At 53.8% G+C, this 25,863-nt stretch overlaps 13 protein-coding genes across 13 annotated transcripts; 7 read left to right on the top strand and 6 right to left on the bottom strand.

Annotated features, from left to right (window-relative positions):
• Positions 1 to 425: 425 nt before the first annotated feature.
• Positions 426 to 5,051, top strand: SCP_0211800 (hypothetical protein; the record flags this gene model as incomplete). Its single annotated transcript, XM_027755090.1, has 14 exons — positions 426 to 689; positions 738 to 849; positions 1,117 to 1,562; positions 1,612 to 1,956; positions 2,010 to 2,155; positions 2,208 to 2,452; positions 2,549 to 2,599; positions 2,652 to 2,843; positions 2,893 to 3,004; positions 3,052 to 3,776; positions 3,828 to 4,012; positions 4,343 to 4,498; positions 4,547 to 4,831; positions 4,884 to 5,051. 14 exons carry the CDS (start codon positions 426 to 428, stop codon positions 5,049 to 5,051), a joined length of 3,432 nt encoding a protein of 1,143 aa, XP_027610891.1.
• Positions 5,052 to 5,704: 653 nt separating this feature from the next.
• On the top strand, positions 5,705 to 6,095 carry SCP_0211790 (hypothetical protein; the record flags this gene model as incomplete). The annotated part of the gene is made up of 2 exons (XM_027755089.1): positions 5,705 to 5,990; positions 6,058 to 6,095. The coding sequence occupies 2 exons, from the start codon at positions 5,705 to 5,707 to the stop codon at positions 6,093 to 6,095; spliced, it is 324 nt and encodes a 107-aa protein (XP_027610890.1).
• A 1,939-nt stretch (positions 6,096 to 8,034) lies between these two features.
• SCP_0211780 (hypothetical protein) lies at positions 8,035 to 8,586 on the top strand (the record flags this gene model as incomplete). The annotated part of the gene is made up of 1 exon (XM_027755088.1): positions 8,035 to 8,586. The coding sequence occupies one exon, from the start codon at positions 8,035 to 8,037 to the stop codon at positions 8,584 to 8,586; it is 552 nt and encodes a 183-aa protein (XP_027610889.1).
• A 275-nt stretch (positions 8,587 to 8,861) lies between these two features.
• Positions 8,862 to 10,220, top strand: SCP_0211770 (hypothetical protein; the record flags this gene model as incomplete). Its single annotated transcript, XM_027755087.1, has 1 exon — positions 8,862 to 10,220. One exon carries the CDS (start codon positions 8,862 to 8,864, stop codon positions 10,218 to 10,220), a length of 1,359 nt encoding a protein of 452 aa, XP_027610888.1.
• A 50-nt stretch (positions 10,221 to 10,270) lies between these two features.
• SCP_0211760 (hypothetical protein) lies at positions 10,271 to 11,267 on the bottom strand (the record flags this gene model as incomplete). Its single annotated transcript, XM_027755086.1, has 2 exons — positions 10,271 to 10,376; positions 11,080 to 11,267. 2 exons carry the CDS (start codon positions 11,265 to 11,267, stop codon positions 10,271 to 10,273), a joined length of 294 nt encoding a protein of 97 aa, XP_027610887.1.
• Positions 11,268 to 11,985: 718 nt separating this feature from the next.
• On the bottom strand, positions 11,986 to 13,228 carry SCP_0211750 (hypothetical protein; the record flags this gene model as incomplete). The annotated part of the gene is made up of 4 exons (XM_027755085.1): positions 11,986 to 12,100; positions 12,153 to 12,298; positions 12,352 to 12,696; positions 12,752 to 13,228. The coding sequence occupies 4 exons, from the start codon at positions 13,226 to 13,228 to the stop codon at positions 11,986 to 11,988; spliced, it is 1,083 nt and encodes a 360-aa protein (XP_027610886.1).
• A 1,276-nt stretch (positions 13,229 to 14,504) lies between these two features.
• On the bottom strand, positions 14,505 to 15,116 carry SCP_0211740 (hypothetical protein; the record flags this gene model as incomplete). The annotated part of the gene is made up of 1 exon (XM_027755084.1): positions 14,505 to 15,116. The coding sequence occupies one exon, from the start codon at positions 15,114 to 15,116 to the stop codon at positions 14,505 to 14,507; it is 612 nt and encodes a 203-aa protein (XP_027610885.1).
• A 107-nt stretch (positions 15,117 to 15,223) lies between these two features.
• Positions 15,224 to 15,729, bottom strand: SCP_0211730 (hypothetical protein; the record flags this gene model as incomplete). The annotated part of the gene is made up of 3 exons (XM_027755083.1): positions 15,224 to 15,346; positions 15,394 to 15,605; positions 15,660 to 15,729. 3 exons carry the CDS (start codon positions 15,727 to 15,729, stop codon positions 15,224 to 15,226), a joined length of 405 nt encoding a protein of 134 aa, XP_027610884.1.
• Positions 15,730 to 16,535: 806 nt separating this feature from the next.
• Positions 16,536 to 19,755, top strand: SCP_0211720 (hypothetical protein; the record flags this gene model as incomplete). The annotated part of the gene is made up of 9 exons (XM_027755082.1): positions 16,536 to 16,709; positions 16,758 to 17,053; positions 17,103 to 17,228; positions 17,278 to 17,393; positions 17,445 to 17,624; positions 17,671 to 17,810; positions 17,886 to 18,632; positions 18,685 to 19,062; positions 19,120 to 19,755. The coding sequence occupies 9 exons, from the start codon at positions 16,536 to 16,538 to the stop codon at positions 19,753 to 19,755; spliced, it is 2,793 nt and encodes a 930-aa protein (XP_027610883.1).
• Positions 19,756 to 20,115: 360 nt separating this feature from the next.
• Positions 20,116 to 20,739, bottom strand: SCP_0211710 (hypothetical protein; the record flags this gene model as incomplete). The annotated part of the gene is made up of 1 exon (XM_027755081.1): positions 20,116 to 20,739. One exon carries the CDS (start codon positions 20,737 to 20,739, stop codon positions 20,116 to 20,118), a length of 624 nt encoding a protein of 207 aa, XP_027610882.1.
• Positions 20,740 to 20,766: 27 nt separating this feature from the next.
• Positions 20,767 to 23,875, bottom strand: SCP_0211700 (hypothetical protein; the record flags this gene model as incomplete). Its single annotated transcript, XM_027755080.1, has 7 exons — positions 20,767 to 20,897; positions 20,951 to 21,242; positions 21,292 to 22,122; positions 22,192 to 22,284; positions 22,333 to 23,429; positions 23,479 to 23,698; positions 23,750 to 23,875. 7 exons carry the CDS (start codon positions 23,873 to 23,875, stop codon positions 20,767 to 20,769), a joined length of 2,790 nt encoding a protein of 929 aa, XP_027610881.1.
• Positions 23,876 to 24,085: 210 nt separating this feature from the next.
• On the top strand, positions 24,086 to 24,580 carry SCP_0211690 (hypothetical protein; the record flags this gene model as incomplete). The annotated part of the gene is made up of 2 exons (XM_027755079.1): positions 24,086 to 24,098; positions 24,204 to 24,580. 2 exons carry the CDS (start codon positions 24,086 to 24,088, stop codon positions 24,578 to 24,580), a joined length of 390 nt encoding a protein of 129 aa, XP_027610880.1.
• A 270-nt stretch (positions 24,581 to 24,850) lies between these two features.
• SCP_0211680 (hypothetical protein) lies at positions 24,851 to 25,643 on the top strand (the record flags this gene model as incomplete). Its single annotated transcript, XM_027755078.1, has 2 exons — positions 24,851 to 25,400; positions 25,450 to 25,643. 2 exons carry the CDS (start codon positions 24,851 to 24,853, stop codon positions 25,641 to 25,643), a joined length of 744 nt encoding a protein of 247 aa, XP_027610879.1.
• Between the last annotated feature and the right edge of the window lie 220 nt (positions 25,644 to 25,863).

Here is a 25,863-nt window from a genome sequence, read left to right as displayed (position 1 = left end):
TTATCACTGATGGCAGCGTATGGTTGGCGGAGCTCAAAGTTGGCGGAGATGGTGGCGAAATGTATTCGGTCATCGAGAAGTTGTGAGTGCTAGTGGGGCAGATGGCGGCAGTGTTGGCGAGTGCACAGTGCAAGTGCACATTTCCCTTTTGAACATTATGCTACTCCGAGTCAAGGCAAAGTTAGCACTGAGGGCGACATACGATTGGCGGACCTCTCACCAACATGGCATCCTTATCTGCATAACGCTGATATGGTGCCTAAAGAGACCATGAGGTGATAAGGCCCAGGCATTGCAGCCATTCTTAACCACCTTAATGAGTAGTCTGATGGGCAGCAAGGCCGTGTGTGATTTGCACGTGTTGTGCGATAGGGACACAATGCTCATCGATTGGCTTGGAATACGACTCCCCACTAACCTGAACCATGAGCAGACGCAACAAAAGCAGGCTCGTTGTAGACCTGGATGACGAGGTTGAGTTTGTGACCAAGGTAGCTAAGCAGACCACTAGGGGAGTACGCTATGTGGACGTACCTTTGCCCATGCCCACGGGTTCAAACGTGCCATCGCCTTCCAAAAGTCCATCGAAGGCTCCAGCTTCAGGCTCCTTGTTTAACTTGGATGATGGCGACATCCTGGGCAACATAGGTGTGCTGATTCAGCTGGATCCGGTGGCTCGGAAGACAAAGGTGGGCACTCCCGCCATGACCATCTGACGGTCTGACCATGCACGATAGACCCAGAATGACTTCATGAGGGACTGGATACCCCACCGTGATGACTATCTTCATGCCATTGTCGAGATGGAAGCCCCGCCTGAGCCCAGAAACTGTGCGGAATGCAAGGTTGGTGAGGGACGGTGGCGATGCCTGGACTGTATGGGCAGACCACTCACCTGTACCGACTGCTGTCGTAACGGCCATCGGCGTGCTCCTTTCCATCGGATAGAGCATTGGCAGGGTCAGTATTTTGAGCCGGCATTACTGTATCGGGTTGGCGTCTGCATCCATTTGGGGCATGATGGAGATCCCTGCCCTCTGGGCGCCTTCACAGCACATAACAACCCTGCGCCGGTGGTGGCCCTGGGGTCCGATTTCTGAAATGCCTCCAATGAAGACCTAAATGCACATGATGGCGAGGTCTCAGATGATGGCGAGGTCCCATTCAACTTTGCACCGCTGGCAGGTGCCCTTGATGGTGAAGTAAGGCAAACTGACGATGCTCCTGATCCCACTTGGGAGGAAGATGTGCCACCGGTGCTCTCCCGGCCACCTCGCCGTGATAGTTACGGGAATCGGATCATAGTCATTGTCGACATCTCTGGCGTTCACCATATCGGCGTTGACTGGTGCCAGTGTGAGATGGCGGTGGAGCGTGACATGCAGCTTCTTCAAATGGGACTTTACCCTGGTACCGTCAAGGATCCCCATACCGCCTTCACATTCGCCGTCCTCGACGATTTCCTTCTGGAGAACAAAGAGTGCAAGACAGCGGCATTGAACTACTACAGCAAGCTCAAACGGGTCACGAGCAATGCCTTCCCTGGCACCATTCCCATAAGTGTTCACATGCATTCCCATGGCCCAACCGTTCATGCCAGTTCCTCGCCAGGACCATTATCGTGAGCTGATGCGGGTGTCCTGCCAATGGCGCCAATTCAAATATCGCAAGTGGCACGGCTTCTCACACAATGCCCTCCATCCTGTGGAGAAGGGTGGCCTCGCCATCTTTTGTCCCACCTGTCCCCAGCCTGGGCTCAACCTGCCTTTCGATTGGCAAGCAGATCCAGTGCAGTGGAAGTTCAAACACGGCTTTGTCATAGATGGCAATTTCAGTGCAGAGCACATGAAGATGAAGCACCCCGAGGAGGACGTCGCCCTCAGTGATGGCCAGGCATTCATGGTCGGCCAAGAGGATTACAAGGCTCATCTGGCAGTGGCCATGGAGTCGCATCAGGTGCGTGTCTGGCTGCACATTCTTCTTCCGCCCTTGACTCCTAAGCCCACCAGCGCTCCACTTGTCATGAGCACCGCGCTGTCAATCAGGCCAATGTGGATCGCGCCAACCTCGACGCCACAGGAATCGGGGCCACTGCTTGCGCCAGACATGGTTTCTTCGTCCCTCATACTGTCGTTGATTTCCAGAAGGGAGAAAGGTTCGCATATGTCTCTTGTCATGATTCATTCTCACCGACGCACCCTCTGCAGACAAATGAATATGGATTACTCTCTCAGCAATGCGCTCCTGACCCTCACCGGTATTACCCTCGTCCTCGTCATGTACGACATCATGTGCCAGTATGGCATCCATGTCCGCAAACGTTTCTGCCACAGTGCCTATCTGAGGATGCCCTTCGAGCTCAAGGTAGACCAAGGCATCGGCTTGTTTCATGTGCATGGACACCAAGATTGCTGCTTCCAACGGTTCTTGCCCAACTTTATAGTTGGCGCTGGTATGGTCGATGGCGAGGTCATCGAGACCCTGTGGGCGCCGACAAATGAGGTCTCAGGCAGTACCAGGGGCATGACCTGAGCTCACCGCCAAGAAGTCCTTGACGATCACATGAATGACTCCAACTGGAAGAAGACGACTCGCATGGGTGAGCCTGGTTCCTCCTTCCCTATTTGCCACCTGCCTTATGCTGCCTATAGTGCCAACCTTGATGACAAAGTGGAAACGCGTGCTCCTGGGCTTCCCACGAAGCAAGGAGTCCTTTGAAGCTTTATCTGCATCCACAGATGAGGATGTCCTTGAGGCATGGCAGAAGGAGTACGACGACGCTATGGAGGCTCGCCAAAATGATCCGAAGATCATGGACACCTTCGATGTCCAGCTCATGAAGGGTGAGTATCCTTCCATCGTCGTGTGGCATGTAGTTGACGTGAATGCAAGCCCCGGGTAAAGACCTCACCCAACTCAGACTGGCGGGCGAGGAGTCTGCCAAGGGCTTGGAGAAGGGCACCGCCGGATGGTTGTCGACTGGCCTCAAAATTCAAGAAGCACAGTGAGTTTGCCTCATCTTAACAAAAATACAGCTCTGACGGCCTTCAGGCTTAAGCTTGCAAATGATATCCGCAAGGCAGGTCAAAATCCGAGTGTGGCGGAGGACCTCAAGACTCTCGAGCACCATCAGCACCTCGAAGTCAGCATTCTCACATTCCAACGTCGCTCTGAGAAGTTCATGGGAAGGTTGAAGGACGTTCCCGCCATGGAAGATCGTGACGATGGTGCGCTCTGGGATTCCTTGGATGAGAATCCTTTTCAAATACACCTGGAGGATGCTGAGTATGGTGAGGATGCGATTTCACCCGAGCGAGCTTCCTTGAATTTACCTTCGCAGATCAGATTTGTGGCCGCTGTCGCCAACGGGCTCCAGACCCTGGCGGCCCAAGAGTTGGAGTTGCGCAAAGGCCTGATGAATGACATCCTCCACGAGCTTCACATGGCGCTTGGACTGAAGTCTTACCTCTACCGCAAGAGGGTTCGTCCTGCCAACAGCGTCGGAACCATGACCCGTGCACAGGCGGAGGTTCATGCTGCCGATCAGACCGTCTTGGCCTGTGCCAGGCTCTATTCCGCCAACCGACGCGCCATTATGTGCTTGGGCGCCACCGATGAAGACTTGGCCCTCTATCGCCCTTTGGATAAGAAGGACCTGCACGTGAAGACTGCCGTCATCGAGGCTAGCACCTCCGGGCTCAGGAACGTCAACCTGGCTTGGTTCTGGACCATGGATGTCGCTGGAGATCGAGGTTCATCAGAATGGATGGACGAGTGTTCGTAATTGTCCGATCAATCTCTAGGCCTCCTGCTAATTTACCCTCCAGTCTATAGAGTGAATTGGCTGCGTGCCAGAGCTCGATATGAGAGATGGAGGGAGGAGCGTGTCTTGGTCCACTCGGAAATGGCCTGGACCATAGCCACCTTCAAGCGGAATGCGGAACGATGGGCTCACTGGCTCGAGATGACGGATCCTTCCTGGCGGGGTCATGTTTGCTATGCCGCCAGGCAAGTGAGTATGTGGCGGACCTTCGCCAGCCATGCCACTGACGCCTTCAGCCACATCCTCGCCCTGGACATTGAGGACGAAAGGGCGGGCAATGAAAATGTGCTTTGAGTCAGGGTTCACTGGGGTGTACGCATATTCATGTTTGCTATATCGATGTAGTGATCATCATGTATGTAATTCCTACTCACCAATATCACATTTGGCGAAGTGACCTCCATCCTCGCCTGAGGGCTTCATCTCGGCATGTGCTCTCCAATCGCATGACATCAGACATCAGATAAGGTCGATCAGATATCAACCTCGGCTCATCCACTCACCATCATGTCTGCCCAGTCTTCAACATCAGATGCGCGCCCCTGCCTGTTCTCCAGAGGGAGGTTGCAGTTGGAAGTCTACACTTGGAGGATCCAAGAAGCTGTTCTGGCACTGGAGCCTGACCCAGATCACTTCACCAAGGTCCGTTGGGAGGAAGGCTTGCGCCGGGAGATGGTACGCCTTTCTTGCTGATATCGCCTGACCCTGCTGAGTCCTGTGCAGTTCGCCGTCAGGGGTATCTGTGGCGACCTCGCGTTGGTGGGTCATGCTGACCATATTGACCATGGCGGAGTTATCGCCAGTGTCCTCACCGTCTGCACTTTCAATCGCGAAGTTCTGCGCCCCATCAGCATTGACGTCAAGGCGATTCCACGCCCCACCACCCTCGTTCCTCATCCTAAGAACCTACTCGAGGATTCACCCGACTACTGGTGGAAATGGGATCGTCAGGTTGGGCCGGCGGGGAGCCCTATGGAGGCCTGGTGGTACAAACTTGGTGATCCCTGGGTGAGTGGTACGTTCCAGCACCTTACAGTCTTGCTGAACCTCGAGAACATAGGAGAAGGTGTACACCGTCTCCGAGTCTACACTGGTGCAGCTTGAACAGCTGCATGTTCGCGTCGCGAACCTCACTAGTTGGTTGCATGAGAGGACAGATCAGAACCTGGATGTGGTGCTGGAAGAGCTGCAGGAGGCGACGCGGCAGCTGCGTGAGTTAGGAATGTAATCGCCCAATGCCAGGCGTCCGTTCGTGCTGTAGTGTGTTGAATATAAGGTTGTCATGTCTTTGAACCTGGGCAATGTACCTGGTGTGGTAAGGCGAAACATAGTAGCCACATACTCTCCTCAGGAGGGCACATCCCCAATGGTATCTGATGCATGGCTCGAAAGCCACTGCCACATGGGAGAGTTTGGCGAAGTCATTCTGGACTGCATGTTCAGATGGCGAGTGATATCCACCACAGTTCGCCAACCCTACTCACGGTGGAAAGGATCGCCATTCGTCTCCACATACTCTATCCAGAAGGGCACATCCCAAATTCTATCTGATGCATGTCTCGAAATGCCGATGCCAATTGGGAGAGTTTGGTGAAGTCATTCTGAACTCCATGTTCAGATGGCGAAAGATATTCGCCACAGTTTGCCAACCCTTCCCACAGTGGGAGAGAGTGTGATACTGCAAGGAGAGCTGATAGTGAGCTAACCAGAATTGGAGGGAATGATGGGTGGATTACGTGGAAATTATTGGCCAGCAGTAGCTCCATCATTGCCCTGTTAGGCGGTGGATCAATCACTGAAAAATATGCCCATGGCGGTGGACTGATCGCTAAGAACTACACCTATGGCGGTGGGCCGATAGGTCTGAGCAAGAGGTGCCGCATGAGCAATGACTCGGCGTCGGAGCCCCCTTCTTCTGTGGTGTCCTTCGGCTCGTACGCTGATTTGCACACGTCCGCATCCTCGTCTACTTCGTGCTCTTCAGTTGACTTCGGGTACAATCCGTTCACTTCGTATGGTCTACTTCTTGGCTCGGGCAACCAGGTGTGGCATCCGCCCATGCTTCCCCCTGACCAATCTCCACGTTTCATACATCTGCCCATGCTTCCCCCCGACCAATCTCCATGTTTCATATATCCACCTATGCTACTCCCTGATGAATCATCCGGTATGTTCCTTCACCCTCCCTGAAGAATCATTCGGTATGTTCCTTCACCCACCCATGCTTCACCAAGATGACACGGACACGATACGAGCCCAGTTGACAACCTAGGGCAAGGCAAATAACTCAGCTATGCCCGGGCTAGTCAGATATTTCAGGCGACCCATGCCTATGGGCTCAGAAATATACCTATGGTGGTGGGCTGATGGCTGTATAATAGCCCCGTGGTGGTGGGCCGATCGCTCAGAACACTACCTATGGAGGTCGGGCCATCGCTCAGAACACTACCTATGGCGGTGGGCCGATCGCTCAGAACACTACCTATGGCGGTGGGCCAATGGCTGTGTAATAGCCCCGTGGCGGTGGGCCGATCGCTCAGAACACTACCTATGGTGGTGGGCCCATCGCTCAGAACACTACCTATGGCGGTGGGCCGATCGCTCAGAAATATACCTATGGAGGTCGGCCCATCGCTCAGAACACTACCTATGGCGGTGGGCCGATCGCTCAGAACACTACCTATGGCGGTGGGCCGATGGCTGTGTAATAGCCCCGTGGCGGTGGGCCGATCGCTCAGAACACTACCTATGGTGGTGGGCCCATCGCTCAGAACACTACCTATGGCGGTGGGCCGATCGCTCAGAAATATACCTATGGAGGTCGGCCCATCGCTCAGAACACTACCTATGGCGGTGGGCCGATCGCTCAGAACACTACCTATGGCGGTGGGCCAATGGCTGTGTAATAGCCCCGTGGCGGTGGGCCGATCGCTCAGAACACTACCTATGGTGGTGGGCCCATCGCTCAGAACACTACCTATGGCGGTGGGCCGATCGCTCAGAAATATACCTATGGAGGTCGGCCCATCGCTCAGAACACTACCTATGGCGGTGGGCCGATCGCTCAGAAATATACCTATGGAGGTCGGCCCATCGCTCAGAACACTACCTATGGCGGTGGGCCAATGGCTGTGTAATAGCCCCATGGCGGTGGGCCGATCGCTCAGAACACTACCTATGGTGGTGGGCCCATCGCTCAGAACACTACCTATGGCGGTGGGCCGATCGCTCAGAAATATACCTATGGAGGTCGGCCCATCGCTCAGAACACTACCTATGGCGGTGGGCCGATCGCTCAGAAATATACCTATGGAGGTCGGCCCATCGCTCAGAACACTACCTATGGCGGTGGGCCGATCGCTCAGAAATATACCTATGGCGGTGGGCCCATCGCTCAGAACACTACCTATGGAGGTCGGCCCATCGCTCAGAACACTACCTATGGCGGTGGGCCCATCGCTCAGAACTATCACCGCAGCGGTGGGCCCATGCCTGTATAATAGTAGCATCATGGTGGTGGGCCGATCGCTCAGAAATACTCCTATGGCGGTGGGCCCATCGCTCCAGCATTCCCTTCATCGCCATGAGCCAATTGCTGACAGCTCCTTACACAGACCGATGGGCTGACGTCCGCTGGCTGTCCAGTTCATGACAATGTCAGGGTAAATGGGAGTCCAGTTCACAAACATGACTGAATGGGCTGGAAATCTCCCATGGCTTCACCATTTTTCTTCGTAGGAAAGAAAGATGGAGCACTACGTCCCTGTCAGGATTACCGATACCTGAATGAAGGGACGGTGAAGAACGCCTATCCTCTTCCACTCATCTCTGACCTTATGGATCAATTCAAAGGTGCATCGATCTTTACAAAAATGGATTTACGCTCCGGATATAACAATGTCAGAATCAAAGATGGTGACCAATGGAAGGGCACATTTAAGACAAATCATGGACTTTTCGAACCTATGGTCATGTTCTTCGGACTCTGCAACTCCCCAGCGACTTTCCAAATGATGATGAACGCACTCTTCAAGGACATGATCGATGAGGGATGGATAGTCATTTACATGGATGATATCCTCATCTTCTCGAACAATCTGGAAGAACATTACGTTCGAACCCGACGCGTACTCCAATGACTCAAAGACAACGACCTATTCCTTAAACCGGAAAAGTGTTTCTTTGACGTTAAAGAAGTCGAATTCCTAGGCATGATCATTCGAGAAAACTACATTGGCATGGACCCTATCAAACTTAAAGGAATTGCAGAATGGCCTGAACCAAGCACGGTAAAAGGTGTTCGCTCTTTCCTAGGGTTTGGAAACTTCTATCGGAAGTTTATTGCCAACTTCTCGGATATTGACAAACCATTGACGAATCTTATGCGCACTGCCGCTGGATCTCCACCTTTTGAATGGACGACAGAATGTCAGATGACTTTCGACACATTGAAGCAACGATTCAGTACCGCCCCAGTACTGTTACTGCCTGACAAGGCAAAACCCTTTATTGTTGAATCTGATGCTTCCAAGTTTGCTACAAGTGCAGTTTTACGCCAAGCCGACATCAATGGAGACCTCCATCCTTGTGCCTACATTTCACAGATGCTCAATTCAGCTGAACGGAAATCTACGACCGCGAACTCCTTAGAATCATTTGAGCCCTCACTGAATGGTGCCATTATCTTGAAGGCTCTCCCCATCCCGTCGAAGTTCGCAGTGATCACAAGAACCTCACATACTTCCGTACAGCTCAGAAGTTAAACTGCCGACAAGCACGATGGAGTCTCAAATTATCACAATTTGATCTTCAACTCATCCATGTTCCTGGCACTCAGATGATCCAATCTGATGCGCTATCTCGTTGTAATGGACTCGATGACAGTGAAAGTGACAACAAAGATCGCATTCTTTTACCTAACGCACTATTCGTGCGATCCATTTCCCCGACGCTATTTGACGAAATCAGGAATCACGCAGCAAAAGACCTCATTGTTCACGAAGCCCTTGAAGCGATTGCGCACAAAGGGCCATTCCCCATGAAATCATCGCTTTTTGACTGGGAAGTTTGCGATGGTGTCATCCTCTACAAGGGAAAGATTTACGTTCCACCATCCGAAACTCTTCGTCGTGACCTTGTTCGACTACATCATGACTCCCCTGCCATGGGCCACCCTGGAAAGTTCAATACTCTTGAACTCCTACGTCGTGAATTTTGGTGGCCCGGCATGTATGCATTTGTCAACAATTACATCGAAGGCTGTGCAGCCTGTCAACAGATGAAACCGAATACTCATCCAACTCGTATTCCTTTGGAACTGATCCCCGCAGACCCACACGCATTACCATTTTCCTGTTGCACCACAGATTTTATCACCGACCTCCCCGTTTCCAATGGCTTTGATTCGATTATGGTCGTAGTAGACCATGACCTTATGAAGGGGGTGATTCTTACGCCCTGCCTCAAAATGATCACAGCCAAAGGAACGGCCAAGATTTTTCATGACAAAGTATACTCGCGATTTGGATTACCCGACCGAATCATCTCGGATAGAGGACCTCAATACGCATCCAAGGTCTTCCAAGAGTTAAATCGACTACTCCAGATCAGATCATCAATGAGCACAGCTTATCACCCTCAGACGGACGGAGAAACAGAGCGAGTCAACCAGGAGCTGGAAATCTATCTTCAACTCTATTGCGGAAACAACCCTGAAACATGGGCCGACCGCCTGCCAGACCTCGAGTTTTGTCATAACACAAGGGAACACTCGGCACGGAAGATGAGCCCATTCCGCATCATGATGGGATACGAACCATGTGGACTCCCTTCTGTATTTCCGACCACGAACATTCCATCGGTTGAATCCAGGCTTGACATGTTGCAGAAGATAAGACTAGAAGCACTAGCCATGCACGAGTTAGCCCGGCAACAGATGGCGGACCGAGTCAGACAAGGATCGCCGAAGTTTACACTAGGACAGAAGGTCTGGCTAGACTCGAGGAACCTGAAGGTCAATTACGCCTCGCGCAAGATAGCACCAAAGCGTGAGGGGCCATTCGAAATTGTCGAAGTCATCGGACCAGCCAACTATCGTCTCAAACTCCCGAAGACCTGGCGAGTTCATTCCGTATTCCACGCCGCCCTTCTATCTCCTTATCGCGAAAACGATATACATGGTCCGAATTACGTGAACCCACCACCTGATGTCGTTGATAACGAAGAAGAGTACGAAGTCGAAGCCATCCTGAATCACAAGACGTACCGAGGTCATCTGAGGTACTTAGTCAAGTGGAAGGGATATTCTTCAGCAGAAAACTCGTGGGAACCTACCCACAATTTACAGAATGCCAAGCGAATCCTCGATGCATATAAAAGGACCAGGGGAATCCAGTAGAGGAGAAGAAACCCGGAATGACTACCACGGCGGTTTTCCTCATCATCTTCCTAATCGTCCTCCACTGCACAACCCTCGCCTTTCTTTGGATCATCCACCGAATCCTTATCAGACGACTTGTCGAACACACACTCTTCACGCGAGACAGCCCGCACGCTAACGGCTGGGGTGATCAGAACGATGCCTGGAACTGATCAGGCAGCTCTTATCTCTGTGGGAATACTCTTTATCGTCCAATGGATTTTCATCTATTTGATTATTACCCAGATCCACGACATTCTATTTCACATCACAGATAACGGCGATCCCCTTAACGACCGAAAGGTATAAAAGGAGGAGAAGATGACATATCATCAATGCCCACTTCCGCTATAGACGACCTTGTTCACAATATACTCGCTGAAGTCGCCTCCACAATTATGAGCATACCCGCATCGCCTACGCTTGTCAATGGAGTACCCTCTCGAGCACAGACACCCTTTATCCACGCTTCATCGCCCTCACCTTCTATCGAACTCAGTCACACATCGGACGAACAAGAATTTGCCACACATCTGGTCTCGGCTATCCGTGTTCCTGTCGACTTCACAGATATCCTTGTCGCCTTACGAAATCACCCGCAAGATCGACAAGCAGTGGTTTCCATGCAACGAGCATTAGAAATGGTCGAGTGGATGCAGACGGCCAGACAAGAGCTCATCGCAGCAGAAGAAAGGACGAGTAGAGCCCAAACCAGAGTCGACCAAGTCTGGTCGTTGATGCGCAGTACGGTCACTCGTACAGCACAGGAAATTTGGAGGGAGCATGGGGACAAAGACATCGGACACATCCTCGGATACACCACTAATGGAATACCCACATCCACTCCTCGCTCGTCACCAGAACCAATTCCCGTTCGACCTCGCCCTCCTCGTTCGCACGTACCCAGTGGACGATCTCCGTTATCCCAACCATCTTTCTCAACCGCATCCACTTCTTCGCGTCGCAGTCATCCCTACAGGGATGGACGTATCCCCGAACAAGGATCACGAACCAGCCGGCGGACATGCTACAGATGTGGAGGAGATCATTATGTCCGCGACTGCCCCCGATGACGATGAAGATCACAATATTTCTTGTGGGACAAGAAACGTTAGACAGGAGCTGATGTTACAATGCTCCTCACTTGTGGCGCGTCTTTTCTTTTTCTTTTTCTTGTTCCCTTTACATTACCAGACCACGTGATCCAACACATGACTCATCGGAGTGCAACCTCCGATTCTTTATCCAGATGTCCAGAACCCCTAGTCTAGGGTTACACCGGATCCAACTCCGGACCTTCTTCTTATCGCGCATGCAAGATGTGCATGTATGCCTCATCTTTACCTCGTTCCGATACACGACTCGTTATTCCCATTAGTACTGATTATCTCTCACGACCTTACTCAGCTTTCTCATACATATTACTTCCTCGCTGTTACCTTGCCCAGACATCGTTTCACCTTATCTAGCCAATGAACAATCCCGCATTACTGTGTAGTACTGCGGATACCTTTTGTATAAGTAGACAACCTTGTCGAGCTGGATCCCCATCTCGACCTGGTTACTATTAAACCAACTTTTCACTTGCCTTTTACTAAGATCGACCGTTAGTAGCAGACAGCTACTACGAGTCATAAGAACGAACTCTAATCGACCTTCAGTGCAAGGACATCACCAGAAGTGTCACTTGAATGGACTTGTGTCTTAGACTAAGGCCTTGTCTCGTGACGACTCGACTTAATGCTCATGTTTCGCTGCCGTGTAACAACTGGCACATGATGTCGTACATGACAAGGACGAGGGTAATACCGATGAGGGTCAGGAGTGCATTGATGAGAGAGTAATCCATATTCATTTGTCTGCAGAGGGTGCGTCAGTGAGAATGAATCATGACAAGAGACATATGCGAACCTTTCTCCCTTCTGGAAATCAACGACAGTATGAGGGATGAAGAAACCATGTCTGGCGCAAGCAGTGGCCCTGATTCCTGTGGCGTCGAGATTGGCGCGATCCACATTGGCCTGATTGACAGCGCGGTGCTCGTGACAAGTGGAGCGCTGGTGGGCTTACGAGTCAAGGGCGGAAGAAGAATGTGCAGCCAGACACGCACCTGATGCGACTCCATGGCCACCGCCAGATGAGCCTTGTAATCCTCTTGGCTGACCATGAATGCCTGGCCATCACTGAGGGCGACGTCCTCCTCGGAGTGCTTCATTTTCATGTGCTCTGCACTGAAATTGCCATCCATGACGAAGCCGCGTTTGAACTTCCACTGGACTGGATCTGCTTGCCAATCGAAAGGCAGGTTGAGCCCAGGCTGGGGACAGGTGGGACAAAAGATGGCGAGGCCACCCTTCTCCACAGGATGGAGGGCATTGTGTGAGAAGCCGTGCCACTTGCGATATTTGAATTGGCGCCATTGGTGGGACACTCGCATCAGCTCACGATAACGGTCCTGGCGAGAAACTGGCATAAATGGTTGGACCATGGGAATGCATGTGAACACTTACAGGAATGGTGCCAGGGAAGGCATTGCTCGTGACCCGTTTGAGCTTGCTGTAGTAGTTCAATGCCGCCGTCTTGCACTCCTTGTTCTCCAGAAGGAAATCATCAAGGATGGCGAATGTGAAGGTGGTATGGGGATCCTTGACGGTACCAGGGTAAAGTCCCATTTGAAGAAGCTGCATGTCACACTCCACCGCCATCTCACACTGGCACCAGTCAACGCCGATATGGTGAATGCCAGAGATGTCGACAATGACCATGATGCGATTCCCATAACTATCACGGCGAGGTGGCCGGGAGAGCACCGGTGGCACATCTTCCTCCCAAGTGGAATTGGAAGCATCGTCGGTTTGCCTTGCTTCACCGTCAAGGGCACCTGCCAGCGGTGCAAAGTCGAATGGGACCTCACCATCATATGCATTTAGGTCTTCATTGGAGGCATTCCAGAAATCGGACCTCGGGGCCACCACCAGCACAGGCATGCCCACGGGTTCAAACGCCCCATCGCCTTCCAAAAGTCCATCGAAGGCTCATGCTTCAGGCTCCTTGTTTAACTTGGATGATGGCGACATCCTGGGCAACATAGGTGTACCGATTCAGCTGGATCCGGTGGCTCGGAAGACAAAGGTGGGCACTCCCGCCATGACCATCTGACGGTCTGACCATGCACGATAGACCCAGAATGACTTCATGAGGGACTGGATACCCCACTGTGATGACTATCTTCATGCCATTGTCGAGATGGAAGCCCCGCCTGAGCCCAGAAACTGTGCGGAATGCAAGGTTGGCGAGGGACGGTGGCGATGCCTGGACTGTATGGGCAGACCACTCACCTGTACCGACTGCTGTCGTAACAGCCATCAGCGTGCTCCTTTCCATCGGATAGAGCATTGGCAGGGTCAGTATTTTGAGCCGGCATCACTGTATCGGGTCGGCATCTGCATCCATTTGGGCCATGGCGGAGATCTCTGCCCTCTGGGTGCCTTCACAGCACATAACAACGGCAAAGGTACGTCCACATAGCGCACTCCCCTAGTGGTCTGCTTAGCTACCTTGGTCACAAACTCAACCTCGTCATTCAGGTCTACAATGAGCCTGCTTTTGTTGCATCTGCTCATGGCTCAGATCAGTGGGGAGTCGTATTCCAAACCCATCGATGAGCATTGTGTCCCTATCGCACAATATGTGCAAATCACACACAGCCTTGCTGCCCACCAGACTACCCATCAAGAAGGTGGTTACGAATGGCTGCAATGCCTGGGCCCTATCACCTCGTGGTCTCTTTAGGCGCCATATCGGTGTTATGCAGATAAGGATGCCATGTTGGCGAGAGGTCCGCCAATCATATGTCACCCTCAGTGCTAACTTTGCGTTGACTCGGAGTAGCATAATTTTCAAAAGGGAAACTTGCACTTGCACCGCGCGCTCGCTAGCACTGCCGCCATCTGCCCCACTAGCACTCACAACTTCTCGACCGAATACATTTTGCCACCACCTCCGCCAACTTCGAGGTCTGCCAACCATATGCTGCCATCAGTGATAACTACACCTTGAGCTGAACACTGTCGAGATGTGAAATGCACACTCATACCGCGCGCTCATCAACGCTGCCACCAACACCGCTGCCAACCTTCAGCTAGCATTTGGAACTTCTCGACTCCATACATTTCACCATCACCTCTGCCAACTTTGTCCTGCCAATGAAGCTGCCATCGACAGTCTCCATCCCCTGCATAGTGTTCTCGTCACAATCAGTCTTTAGCATGATGTCCCTCTAATAAGCGAGCCAGTTAGGACCTGTTCTGAGTTAGGAATGCAGACTCGGTGATGAACTGTGCACATGCCAATGTGTGAGGCATAATATGAAGCTTGCATCCAGTGGGGCACCGGAATGCCCAGCCTGTTCTGGATGCCCTCTCGCATGAAGTATGCATAGACGAGCCTTTCGCCATCTGCTCCAGTGACGCCATGACGAATCGCCTTTCCACAGAAGGCTACGACAGTTCCAGGACTATAATCGATGGCGACATGCATGGCGGGGAACTTCAACCACGCGCAAGTGTAGTTGCCCAATGTCGCCAACAGGTCGTAGAACGTGTATCTTGTCTTGCTATCTCGGTGGAAAGGAGTTTCCCGGTTGGCGATCACCTGGAGCGCATTGAATGGTGATAACCAGTTCAGTGCCATCTCTCGCAATTCTGAGTCTTGCTGGATCAAACCCAAGCACTGGCATCCTGCGGCATATAGCATTGGGTGAACGACGGCCAGGATGGCACCCAGCAATGCGGAGGAGTCATGAATATCATGCAGCCAACGTCTTCCACCCTCAAGCTTCAGGCTGGCGGAGGTCTCCAGCCTCCCAGACTCCATATGCTGCAAAGCCTTTCCAGACACAAGGCAAATGGCGTGGCGAGGAGACCCACCTCTCTTACTTGTTGGAACCAACCTGGCGAGAGACACAAGGAGCCCGCTGGGAATTAGGCACACTCCTCAGGAGGCAAGAAGTACAACGGGTTGTGTCGCCAACTGGCGGTGGTGCTGGAAGGCTTACTGGCTGCTATTGCTGGGTGTAGGGCCCTGGTCGCTTGGAGCATCTTCGTCTGACAAATTTGTCAGATCACAGCGCAAGGCTGGGCAAGCCACTCACCTGACGGTCTGGTATCAACACTCTTGGAAGTATCCAAGCCAAGATGCGTCTGTGCATGTCCACGAGGGTGGCGGGCTGGTCTATGCGTATTTCGCTCTCACCAAATGGAGGAGGCCACTTCCGTTCCAGTTCTGCCTCGAGGACTTTATTCTGCCCCGTGGGCTGAATTGAAAGGCTGTCGCAATATCTATCAATGTCCCACTGCAGCCTTACTATTACAATGGCATGATCAGTATGATCAGACCTGCGGCAAGACTAATGACTACCAGGATTACGGATGGCCTTCACAAGAGCATCTGCAATGCCATTGCACTCCAATAGGACGGCGGATGGCATGGACGGAGGCACTTTTATGGATGGCGCAGAATGGGCTGCATGAGTGGCCAGATGGAGCTTTCGGCAGAACATGAGCTCTAAGACTCCTGCTATCTGATCGGTCAGTGGCATGGGTGACAGATTGCTCATCTTGATACTGTCTGCCAATCAATGGGACAATTACAGCATGCATCGGTTGAAGGAATGCACAGGTGTATGGCGGGCTCAGGCGGTTGGCTTGCAGATGCAGGGGAGAATGTAGGAGGGGCCAGAATGGCAAAGAACAGTATGCATTCATCTGCCTGCATATTGCTTGCAAGCACGTCCCTTGCACATCTCACATGTTCATCATGCCGCCAAGCCGGACTTGATGCCGCCATGCCGGATCATGGGCCGGGTGGTCCGCCATGTCTGGGCCCTTCGTCACCGCCATCTAATTGGCCGAGCCTAACTCCGAGGAAGCCCTTTATCCCACAGATTGGCATGCAGATGATCGCCAGATTGCCTCCGCCCAGCATTCGCAAGATGAAGTTGGCGTGGTGTGCTCTGCCATAGAAGCGGCATTCAACATTGCCTTTCACCAGGCATGAATGCTAGTGCATACCTACTACCACCTCCCGCCACTGCGAAAAATACACATACAATGCTTCAGCAGTCACCACACACCATGGCGAGGAGGGTAATTGGTGTAAGCCCAAATGGGCCATCAGCACGTGCATGTTGAGTTGTGGGCGGCTGACGAGGAAATGGACAGAGCGCTGCCCGTTGAACTATCGACCCCCTTCACTGCCCCAACACAAAAATCTCATCCTCGACATCGAGAAAGCATGCCGGCGAGATTTGTAATTTTGACGGAGCATCAGCCCATACTCTCTGAGAAGCTGCGGTCTTATGACATGGCAGATGCCAAGGGATGCAAGACTCTGGTTCAGAGCTTGCACCAGAAGCTGAAGACACAGTTTGTCGACGCGTCAAATTATGACGACATCATTGTGGAAACTGTGAGCAGTGTTTCATGTCTGTGAGGTCCCCACTAACTCTCACTGCAGAAAATCCGAGAGTGGCTCAATAACCACGCCCGCCATGCGCAGGAGAAAGTGACGAAAAAGCATATGCATGTTTCTGGCAAGCCCAATGCCTTCAAGGTGTGGGATGCGCTGGAGAGGGACAAGGTGACTGAGGCCACGCGAGCACTCGCGGCAGATAAGGGTTGCAATGTCTCCAAGGTGTGGAGAGTCGCACGGAGTGCCGAATGGGCAAAACTGTCCGAGGAGGAGCAGAAGGTGTATGAGGAAAAGGCGGAAAGTTGGCGCAATGGCACTCTGAATGATAAGACGAAAATGAAGTGCGTACCTCCTGTCACGTAGCATAAGGCAAATCCTGACCTAAGACAGGCTGAGGGAGCAGCGAATGATGCAATATCTGAAGAAGTTTGCCAAGACTATGTGGGACACCATGGGCATTCGCATGGCATTCATGCTAGCATATCCGAAGGAAGCGGGGAGTCTGAAGGTAGAGATGTGAGCGTAGACCGTCCGACTGTCACCATCTGCTAAACCCCGAGTGAAGGGTGGAGGTCAACCACGCCATCACCAATGGAACTCCATTCGGGGCCTATCCTGGGTGGCTGCGTGCTTACCAGCCTCTAGCAAAGGTGTTCTCTGAGTGGGCCAAAGGTGAATACGGTAAGAAGACCTCAGTTGCATTGTCGCTGGCACACTGACCTGATTCCTTAGGTGTGACTGAGACTACGGTGACGGTGAAGAAGACACCTGCCGATTGCATGCGGGCCATGGACAAGATTCGGTTGACGGCCAACGGTTTTCCTCTGCTCCCGTCGGTGCCCGAAGGTATGGCGGAAGCGCCTCTCAAGGTGATGAAGGTACAAGTTCGAGACTTCATGAATCATCACTACGGTATGACACTCCCACTGGGTGTTGAGAGATGCTGACCAGTTTACAGCATTGGCGAAGGGTGTTCGGAACTGCAAGTCGCCATGGACGAAGCTGAACAGCATAGACGACATCAATGAGGTTATTCCAGCGGAGATGCTACCTGAGAACTTCCAGTGGATCGATCCCTCAAAGATGACAAGTGTTCCCGTTCGTGCCCTCCTCGACCACTGGCGGGCACGTCAAGAGGAACATGGACCTGAGCAGACCATGTGATTCACCCAGTACTTCGACAAGGATGGCGAAGCTGCTCCCGCCAAGTATGATCCTCTTCCACCACTTGACGGATCAGCACAGGCATTAGAAGAAGGATCTGAACATGAGGTCCAAGAAGCACTCACACCTAAGAAGGCGGGGAAGGCGAAGAAGAAGGGTAAACCTGTGCGCAAGGTCATGGGAAAGGCAGCATCGAAGGCGACAAAGGGCAAAGCGGCCCCTGGCAGAGCCAAAGGCGGTGGGCGTAAACGCAAGACGAAAGATGCATACGACTCGGAAGACGATGCCAGAAGCAGCCAAGACTCTGATAGGAGTTCGCCAGATATACCCAGCATGGCTTCTGAAGAAGATATGGCCAGCGATGAAGATTCAGGGGATGGCGAGAGCGTGATTGCGAATAAAGCGAAGGGCAAGGCAGTCGCCACCACCAGTGGATGTAAGGCTAACAATGGCGGTGCACCTCAAGCCAGCAGTAGCGGTGCCAAGGTGAAGGAGAAGCGAGATCGCCAAGACCTTCCTCTGGGCGCACTGCACAGATTTGACACGGAGGAGACTGATGAAGCATCGAGTGAACTGGAGCCCAGTACAAAGGAGCTGAGGCTTGAGCTTCAAGGCCGAGCCCCACATCTCACTGGCGGGAGTACTGTGGGGAGTACTGTGCCCCACCTCGTCAAAAGGAGAGACGTGTTTCTTGCCACCCTTTCCATCAAACTGCAATACCAGGATATGCTGAAGCAAGTCAAGATTGCGACTGTGGTGAGCTCCTTTCGTGGGGATTCATAGCCACTATTGATCATCCGTCATATAGCCCCAGGTGTATCATTTCACCAGGTATGATCCGATTCCCTGGAGCGAATGGTCGTATGGCCAGCGCTACCTCCCGCTGTCATTTCATGCGGTGGACAACTTTGACATCGTCGAGAACTGGTTGGGCGACAAACCATGGCTCACAAAATATCGGTTCTTACATCCACAGGGCGTACAACAATCTGCACTCGTGATTGGTATGGCGCTGAGGGACCTCACACGATCTCAGTTCATTGAGGAGGGCGAACCGACCAACCTTCCCGACTATGTGGTGAACTCGGCGATCTCATTTGATGCAGTAGAGCAGCTGCTTCGCTGTTGCGAGATCATTACCTTGGACATGGTGGAAGGGAACGTCACCCATGCCATGGTGAAGCCAGTGAGCAAGCCTGCCATACGCGGTGCCCCATAAGGTGGCGATGGCCTTGGGGGCCAGGAGGAGCAGGAAGGTGATGCCTCTGCAAGAACTCACGATGGCGCTGCTACTGCTGCCAAAGTTCACAAGGCTCACCAGCCTGCCCTCATGGCTGACAAACCAATCATTCCAAGTGGAGGAGACGAAGGGCCGAGCCAGGAGACCAGTGGTGGGGCCTCTGACGATGGCGAAGAGGACGATGCACACTTGTCCGTACCTAGCAGTGGTGCTGAACGACCGCCACCGCCTCCGTTTATACCTAAGACGAGGAAGGCCGCAGCCACGGAAGACCGTCTGTCAGGTCAAGCCAAAGCGCTCCAGGGAAGGTCAATCACCGATGCTCTTCAGAGTAATATCCCCGGCAGGATCACTCGCAGTCAGCGTCAAGCGATGGATGAGTCGCCCGCCAAGAATACCCGCAGTCAGCATCCACTAGGAGCTGTGAAAGATTTGAAGAAGCTTCCTGATCCAAAGCGGAAACGTCAACCAGCACGTCCCGAGCCCGATGGCGAAGACAGCTCTGGCGAAGACAATCCGCCACCTCGGAAGCGTGGACATGGTACTCGGGACGAGTTGGTAGTGGCCTCGCCGAGGAAGAAGAATGCGAGGGCCGAGGACTCGGATGATGGTGACAAGCCTCCCGCAAAGCGAAGATAAGCTCTGCCTCAGACCCCGGAGGTCAAGGACAAGGGAGAAACCAAGCTGAAGCCGGTCCGTCTGGGGAAAGCAGCTGCCAAAGTGAAAGAGAGTGGCCAAGTTGGCGCAGGTCGCAAGACCCGCAGTGGCGGCACCAGACCTTGACAATATAACTCCAGTTCAAAGTAGACTCGTAGGCTTCCACATTGTTTAATGTGACCCATAGATTTACATAGGTAAAGCCATGGAGATGGTGGCAATGGCGAGGGGAGTTGGCGAGAACTTCAGCAGGCATTCAGTTGACTTGGAGTGGCAGTGGCGAATCGAGTGCATGGAGATTCCATGCTAGGTTAAAAAGCATGTATATCAATACTCTAATGACTACACATTGTGTCTATCTGGGTGAAAGGCGGTGAAGACCATGGCGGAGTCGACCTTCTCTCGGAATGCGTCCAGAGACTTCGCCACCAGCGAGGTTTCCTCTCTCGCCGTCACCACCTCCTTCGCCACCTTCTTCGCTTCATCCAAAGCGGACGTCGCCACCGCCATCGAATCCTCTTTGGCGAGCACCAATTCCATCTCCAGCTTGCTCGCTTGAGCGATCGCCTCTGCCGCCAAAGACCTGAGCTCCTTCTCCATGCTGTCTGACCGCGCTGCCTGGAGCTCCATTGAATGACGGAGGTCGGCCAATTCACCCTGCAGCTTGTTGACGTCCGCTTGGCTCACCGTCTGGTTCGCGCCTTGCTCCAACCTGTTGACCTTCTCCTTGAGCTCTGGCAGGCAATGTCGCTTGGCGACGAGGTCCGCCACTGCCAACTTCATGCTCTCCTGAAGCTCGATGGTGACCGGCCTGCGAAACTCCTCCATCGCCAACTTGACCTCTTCGCGAATGCTCCGGGCATTTTCTTGAAATGCGGATGGCGGGTTGATTCGCTGGAGTGCCGCTGTGATCTCTGCCTTGACGGTGTTGAGGTCCGCCATCCTCTCCTGGAATTGAACTTCCATCCCGTCCTTGTGCGCCAGGAACTCCTGTCACAACTCGGCACAATTCGCACAGTCATCGTTGGATGACTGCGAGGTTTCTTCACCACTGGGGGTGTCGCCTTCGTTCACCGGAGCGGGACTTCCTGTAGACACTCGCTGGATGTCGCGCAAGTGGGGTGCTGTATCCCTGGTCAGCGCTGCATGGATTCGAAGCTGTGGCGGGCGCACTTACCCTTGCTGGTCGGAGGCACTGCTCTGAGGCGGTTCGCCTTCGCATCCCTTTTCGCCTCCGCCTCCTTCTTCGCTGCCTTGCGGTCCAGTGGGGCACCCCTCTTAGCTGGCCTTCGCCCTTCATTGAGATGTCCTGCCTTTGCCAATGTGGAGGACTTCGCTCCCTTCGACGCCTTGGATATCTCCAGGGAGGGCGTCACCTCCTGTGCCACCTCGGCAGCTCCTGCGCTCATCTCGTGGGGCATCAGCAGCGAACGCCACCGATCGTCGTGTGGCCGCTCCAAGGACGCGCGCTGTCTCATGGTTACATTGACTCCAGCTGCGACAAGATGTCCTGCTTACCTCATCCTCCGCCACCTCTGCCTGATACTCTGGCGCATCCTCTGGTTCATCGGCGACTGGTGTCAGCATGCGCTTGCTGCTGCTAGCTTGCGGTGGAGCAGCTGGCCCTGTTTGGAAGGCCATAGCCCGCACCGCCTCCATTGCCAGCCTGGCGGCTTCCTCCATGCCATCGCCTTCCACCAGAGGCATCTTGGCTGCTGCCTTCGGAGCACTCACCTTCGCCTTCCTGGTGATCACGGGCACCATTGGGCCTGAGCGACCTCCCATCACCACCCTTGTCGTCTGCCCGCCCTCCTTCGCAACAGACTTGGCAGGTGGGACCTCATCTGGCTCACGTACTGAGGTCCTGGTGACCTCGCCACCATCTTGCGCACCTGAGTTTTGGCTCCTCACCGGCTTTGCCTTGGGTCCTGATTTCTTACCTTCGCCAGGTTTGGCGACCGCACCAGACTTGGCAGGCGCGCCAGACTTGGAGACCTCGCCAGAGTTGGACAGAGCCACAGCTCCAGTGGCGGTGGTGGACTTGGTGGCGCACTTGGACTTTGACGATTTCTCCACCGAGGCCTCGCCTTCAGCGTTGGCTTCATAGGGCATGACGGTCGCCTTCTGCTTCGTCGCCTCGACCTCCTCGCCACCCTTGACCTTGGAGCTGGATGCTGCAGCATTGCGCATCTTGGTCTTCTTCGGCGGCTTGCGCTTCGATGCTCCCATGACCATGGGTTCTGCACTGTCGGGCTCGTCAGAGTCGACCTTGACGTTGTATGGAGGTGGCGACGTGGGCAGTGGCTTGCCCTCTACCACCAGCGCTGCGCACATCTCTTGGAACTCACGCTGTGCAGTGTGTGAGTTTCCTCGCAGGGACACACTGTCCGTGTTCCTCGGCGCGATGCTGCAACTGACACCTCGTGCTGCACATTCGAGGCAGCGACCAAAGTTGGCGGTGTTGAGCTTGCATGGCCACTCTTTCTCCTGGCAGCCAACGCAAGGGACGAGCTGCAGGAACATTAGCACAGGTCAATGTCTCACAAGATCGTTACTCACCGAATCTGTTGCATGTGCCCACATGAAGTCAGACACGCGGGTGGACATCTTTTTCCACATGTCCTTCTGCAACACCGTCACCTTCGCCTTTGCCTTCACCGTCGCCTTCCCCTTCGCCGTCGCCTTTGCCTTCCCCTTTGCCTTCGCCTTCGGTGCGACATGAGGCGTCACCGTCATCCTCGTTGTCTGTTTGACAGGTTTGGCAGGGGCGTTCGTCTTCGCAACACCGTCGTTAGAGTCCCCTGCGATCTTGGCGGGTAGATTGGAAGGCGGTGCCGGAGTCTCGTCTTCGCTTTCGATGAACTCCTTGCTCTTGTATTCCTTCGTCGCACACTTCTTCTTTGGCGGCTTGACGGTCGGTACTTCCTCTTCATCGCTTGACTCCTTCGCCTTCCTCTTCCCGCTCTTCTTCGTGCTCACCTTCGAGCCCTCCACCTCGGTCTGCGCCATCCTCTTCTGCGCACGCTGCGCTCGGCCAGAGGTGGTCGGGGCCTCGCCTTTCTCCTTTGCGACCTCGATCGGCTTCATCCGCTTCGCCTTCGGAGCCGCCTCCTCGTTCTCACTCTCCTCACTCGACTCTGTGATGACCGCCTTGCGCTTTCGGAGTGATGGGGCAGCTGGCGAGATCGATATTGGTCTGGCAGTTGGTGGAGGGGGCGACGCCGCATCGACCTCGATAGATTCGGGCTGGCCTGCACCCGGCACGTCTTCCGCCATCTCATCGTCGTCATCTTTGTCGGCATCGTCGTCCTCGTCACTGTCGGCATCGTCGTCGTCCTCGCCCTCCTGCTCCTCTCCCTCTCCCTCTCCCTCTCCCCCATCCTCTTCCTCGCTCATCGCATGCACCGCCTTCCCCTGCGCCTTCTCCTTGCTCTTGCCCTTTCCCTTGTCCTCCCCCGCCTCCACGTGGACGATACGCTCACCCACCATGCCTGTCCCGACGTCGTTGTCAGCTCTCTCCTTGCCTTTCCCCTTGGTGATGAGGTCCCCAGTAGCCAGGTCCTCCTCGCCACGTCCCTGGGTGTCATCATCGGCTGGCACATTGCCCCAGCCCTCCGCTGGCGTACTCTTCACCGGTGGCAGCTTGCAATATGGATCTGGTGCAGTCAGTGTGTCGCTCGACGCCTCACAACGCTTGTGACTCACCTTCAGTCCACCACTGCCTTCCCAGGTCCTCACACTCCCCATACTCGCGCACAGCCGGAGGGTACCTCTTGTATATCCTCTCGTCGTCGTTCGATATGTGGTCCAGCCGCGCCAGGGCCTTCTGCTGGTATGTCTGGGTGAATTCCAGCAACGCGCTGATGACAATCCCAGGCATCCTCAACGACTTCAAGGGCTGCGGGAAACTCTTTTCAAGCCGACTCTGTGTGGCATATTCGGTAAGTGCATGCCAGACCTTCGACTGATGACTTACCACTTCGAGGTAAATCCTCGTCTCCCAGTCTGGATAGCAAGGGTCGTCCTGGCGAGGCGCCGCTGCAACAATGGCCGTCAGTTGCGCGGCCTGCAGAACATAGTTGGGGTCGATATCCAGAGGCATGGTGAGCTTGGCAGAAGAAAGTGTGAGGGTGTTTCAAAAGCAGAGGTTGCAGTACAGTGGAGGCAGAGCAGACGATGCTATGAGCTGGCAGACGTGATCTGCACCAAGTTCAACTTCACACGCCACGCGACCACGTGCTTTGCACGTGATCGCTGGACTTGCGCGATTTCTCAAGTCTCTCAAGGTCAGTGTGACCTGCCGCAAGTTCTCATGGCTCCCAACAGTAAGTTCTATTGCTCTCCTTGTGGAATCTGACTCCTTTGTGATGTTATCTGACCTTTCTATGTCATATCAATCCCCTTTCTACAACTGATCTCCCGCGATCCAGGACTAATCGAAGACTTGTCTGCTCGCCACAATCTACCTGCCATGGCCAGTGACGCGGAACCTCCTGACATGCTGGACATTATGATGGGCGAGTCGGATGAGGAGGATAGTATCGCTAAGCCCCGTCGTCCACTCATTTCGGATCTCCTTGACTCTCCTGGATCTGCCCAGATCTCCTTGCCTCTCCACTCTGCTTCTCAGACACCCCTCGTGCCCCGCCACACTACCCCGTCCCTGGCGGCTCCATTTGCGCCATCCAACTCACCACATGAGCATCTCCACCGCCACGCCTCGCCAAAGGTACAGGCGTCATCTGGATCTGTGGCGCCTGTGGAGGGAAGTCACGCACTTATTCCTGACCCTCTGGCGCCAGCTTGAGATGAAAGTCATGGCAGTTCGCCAATCCATAGGCATGCACTCATCTCAGATTCCACCCCCACTGCACCCAGTGGAATGTTCAACTTCGACACTCCTGGCATCTCGCCAATCCCTCGATGTGCCCTGTTGGAAGCTACTCCCCTTCCTCCACCAGCTCACACTTTCGACTTTCGCACTCCTGACACCTCCCAACTCCCTCGATGATCGCTCATTGCTGAGCCCCTTGACGCTACGCCACGTACATCCATCTACTTCGATAGTCAAGCAAGTATGCCGATGGCGAGGGGCATGCTGGTGGACGAGACACTTGACGTGGAACCAGTGCCAAAACTGCTGGACTTTGACAATAGTCCTCCCGCCATGCCAGGACGATGGCGAGCTCTGGTGATAGACAGCCCTGGCGCGATGCCTGTGTGTAGCCAGGTCCGGTGGCTAAATAGTCCCAGCACTTCGCCTCCAAAGAGGCGGCCTTTGTTGGATGATGTTTTAAGTCCACCGCCTCCGCCATCGGCACCCTCTCACTCGCCAGCTCGCACTTTCGATGACAGCAATTTCCACCACGATGCACCTGTCATTCACTATATGAAAGGCAGCATCGAGCCAGTCACTGTTACTTCCAGGATGCCAAGTCTGGCAGCACTTCCAGATGAGCTGCCGATCCATCGTCCCACCCATTGGGAACAGGTTCCAGGCTTATTCCCAGATACCACACAGCTGCTGCCAATGGCAGTCCCTGGAGAGACGAATGCCGCTTCTGGCTCACAAGTGGCCCGCCTCGGTAGATCGTTTGCACAGATCGCAGCAGAGGCAGACAGTTCCAGTGAGTACATCCCTGGCAACCTTCAGTCTGATGTTGACCTTATTCATAGTGGACGATGACGAAGGTGATAGCTTTGCGGTTAGTCGTCGTTGCGCCATGTTGCGGGAGCGCATTGTACGTCTTCAGCGTGAGCTCAACCTCACTGAGGATATGCACGTTGCGAACCTCAATGCCAGCTCGACCGTGTTCCAAATGGGGTACATTCTGAGGGACATTCGTGGCGAGGCGTATCGCAGCAACTGAACTAGTGTCTTTGAGCGTTCTGGTGTTAGCAATATATGACCGCTATGTAACAGCTTGTATACCAGTACAAAATGGATACATTCACTTCTGCATCACTAAGCTCTAAAGCCCATCGCTCCTCCAGTGTACTCTTGAGATGGGCGGACTGCGCTCGCCATCACCAAGGCATGTTGTTGCCAGCAATTGGCCCATCGCCAAAGGACCTGAGTGAAAGCTTCAC

The sequence above is a fragment of the Sparassis crispa genome (genome assembly GCF_003851025.1).
Source record: "Sparassis crispa DNA, contig_000001F, whole genome shotgun sequence".
Classification (NCBI taxonomy): domain Eukaryota; kingdom Fungi; phylum Basidiomycota; class Agaricomycetes; order Polyporales; family Sparassidaceae; genus Sparassis; species Sparassis crispa.
The sequence above is the reverse complement of the archived record's forward strand: the minus strand, read 5'-3'. Positions and strand labels throughout refer to the sequence as shown.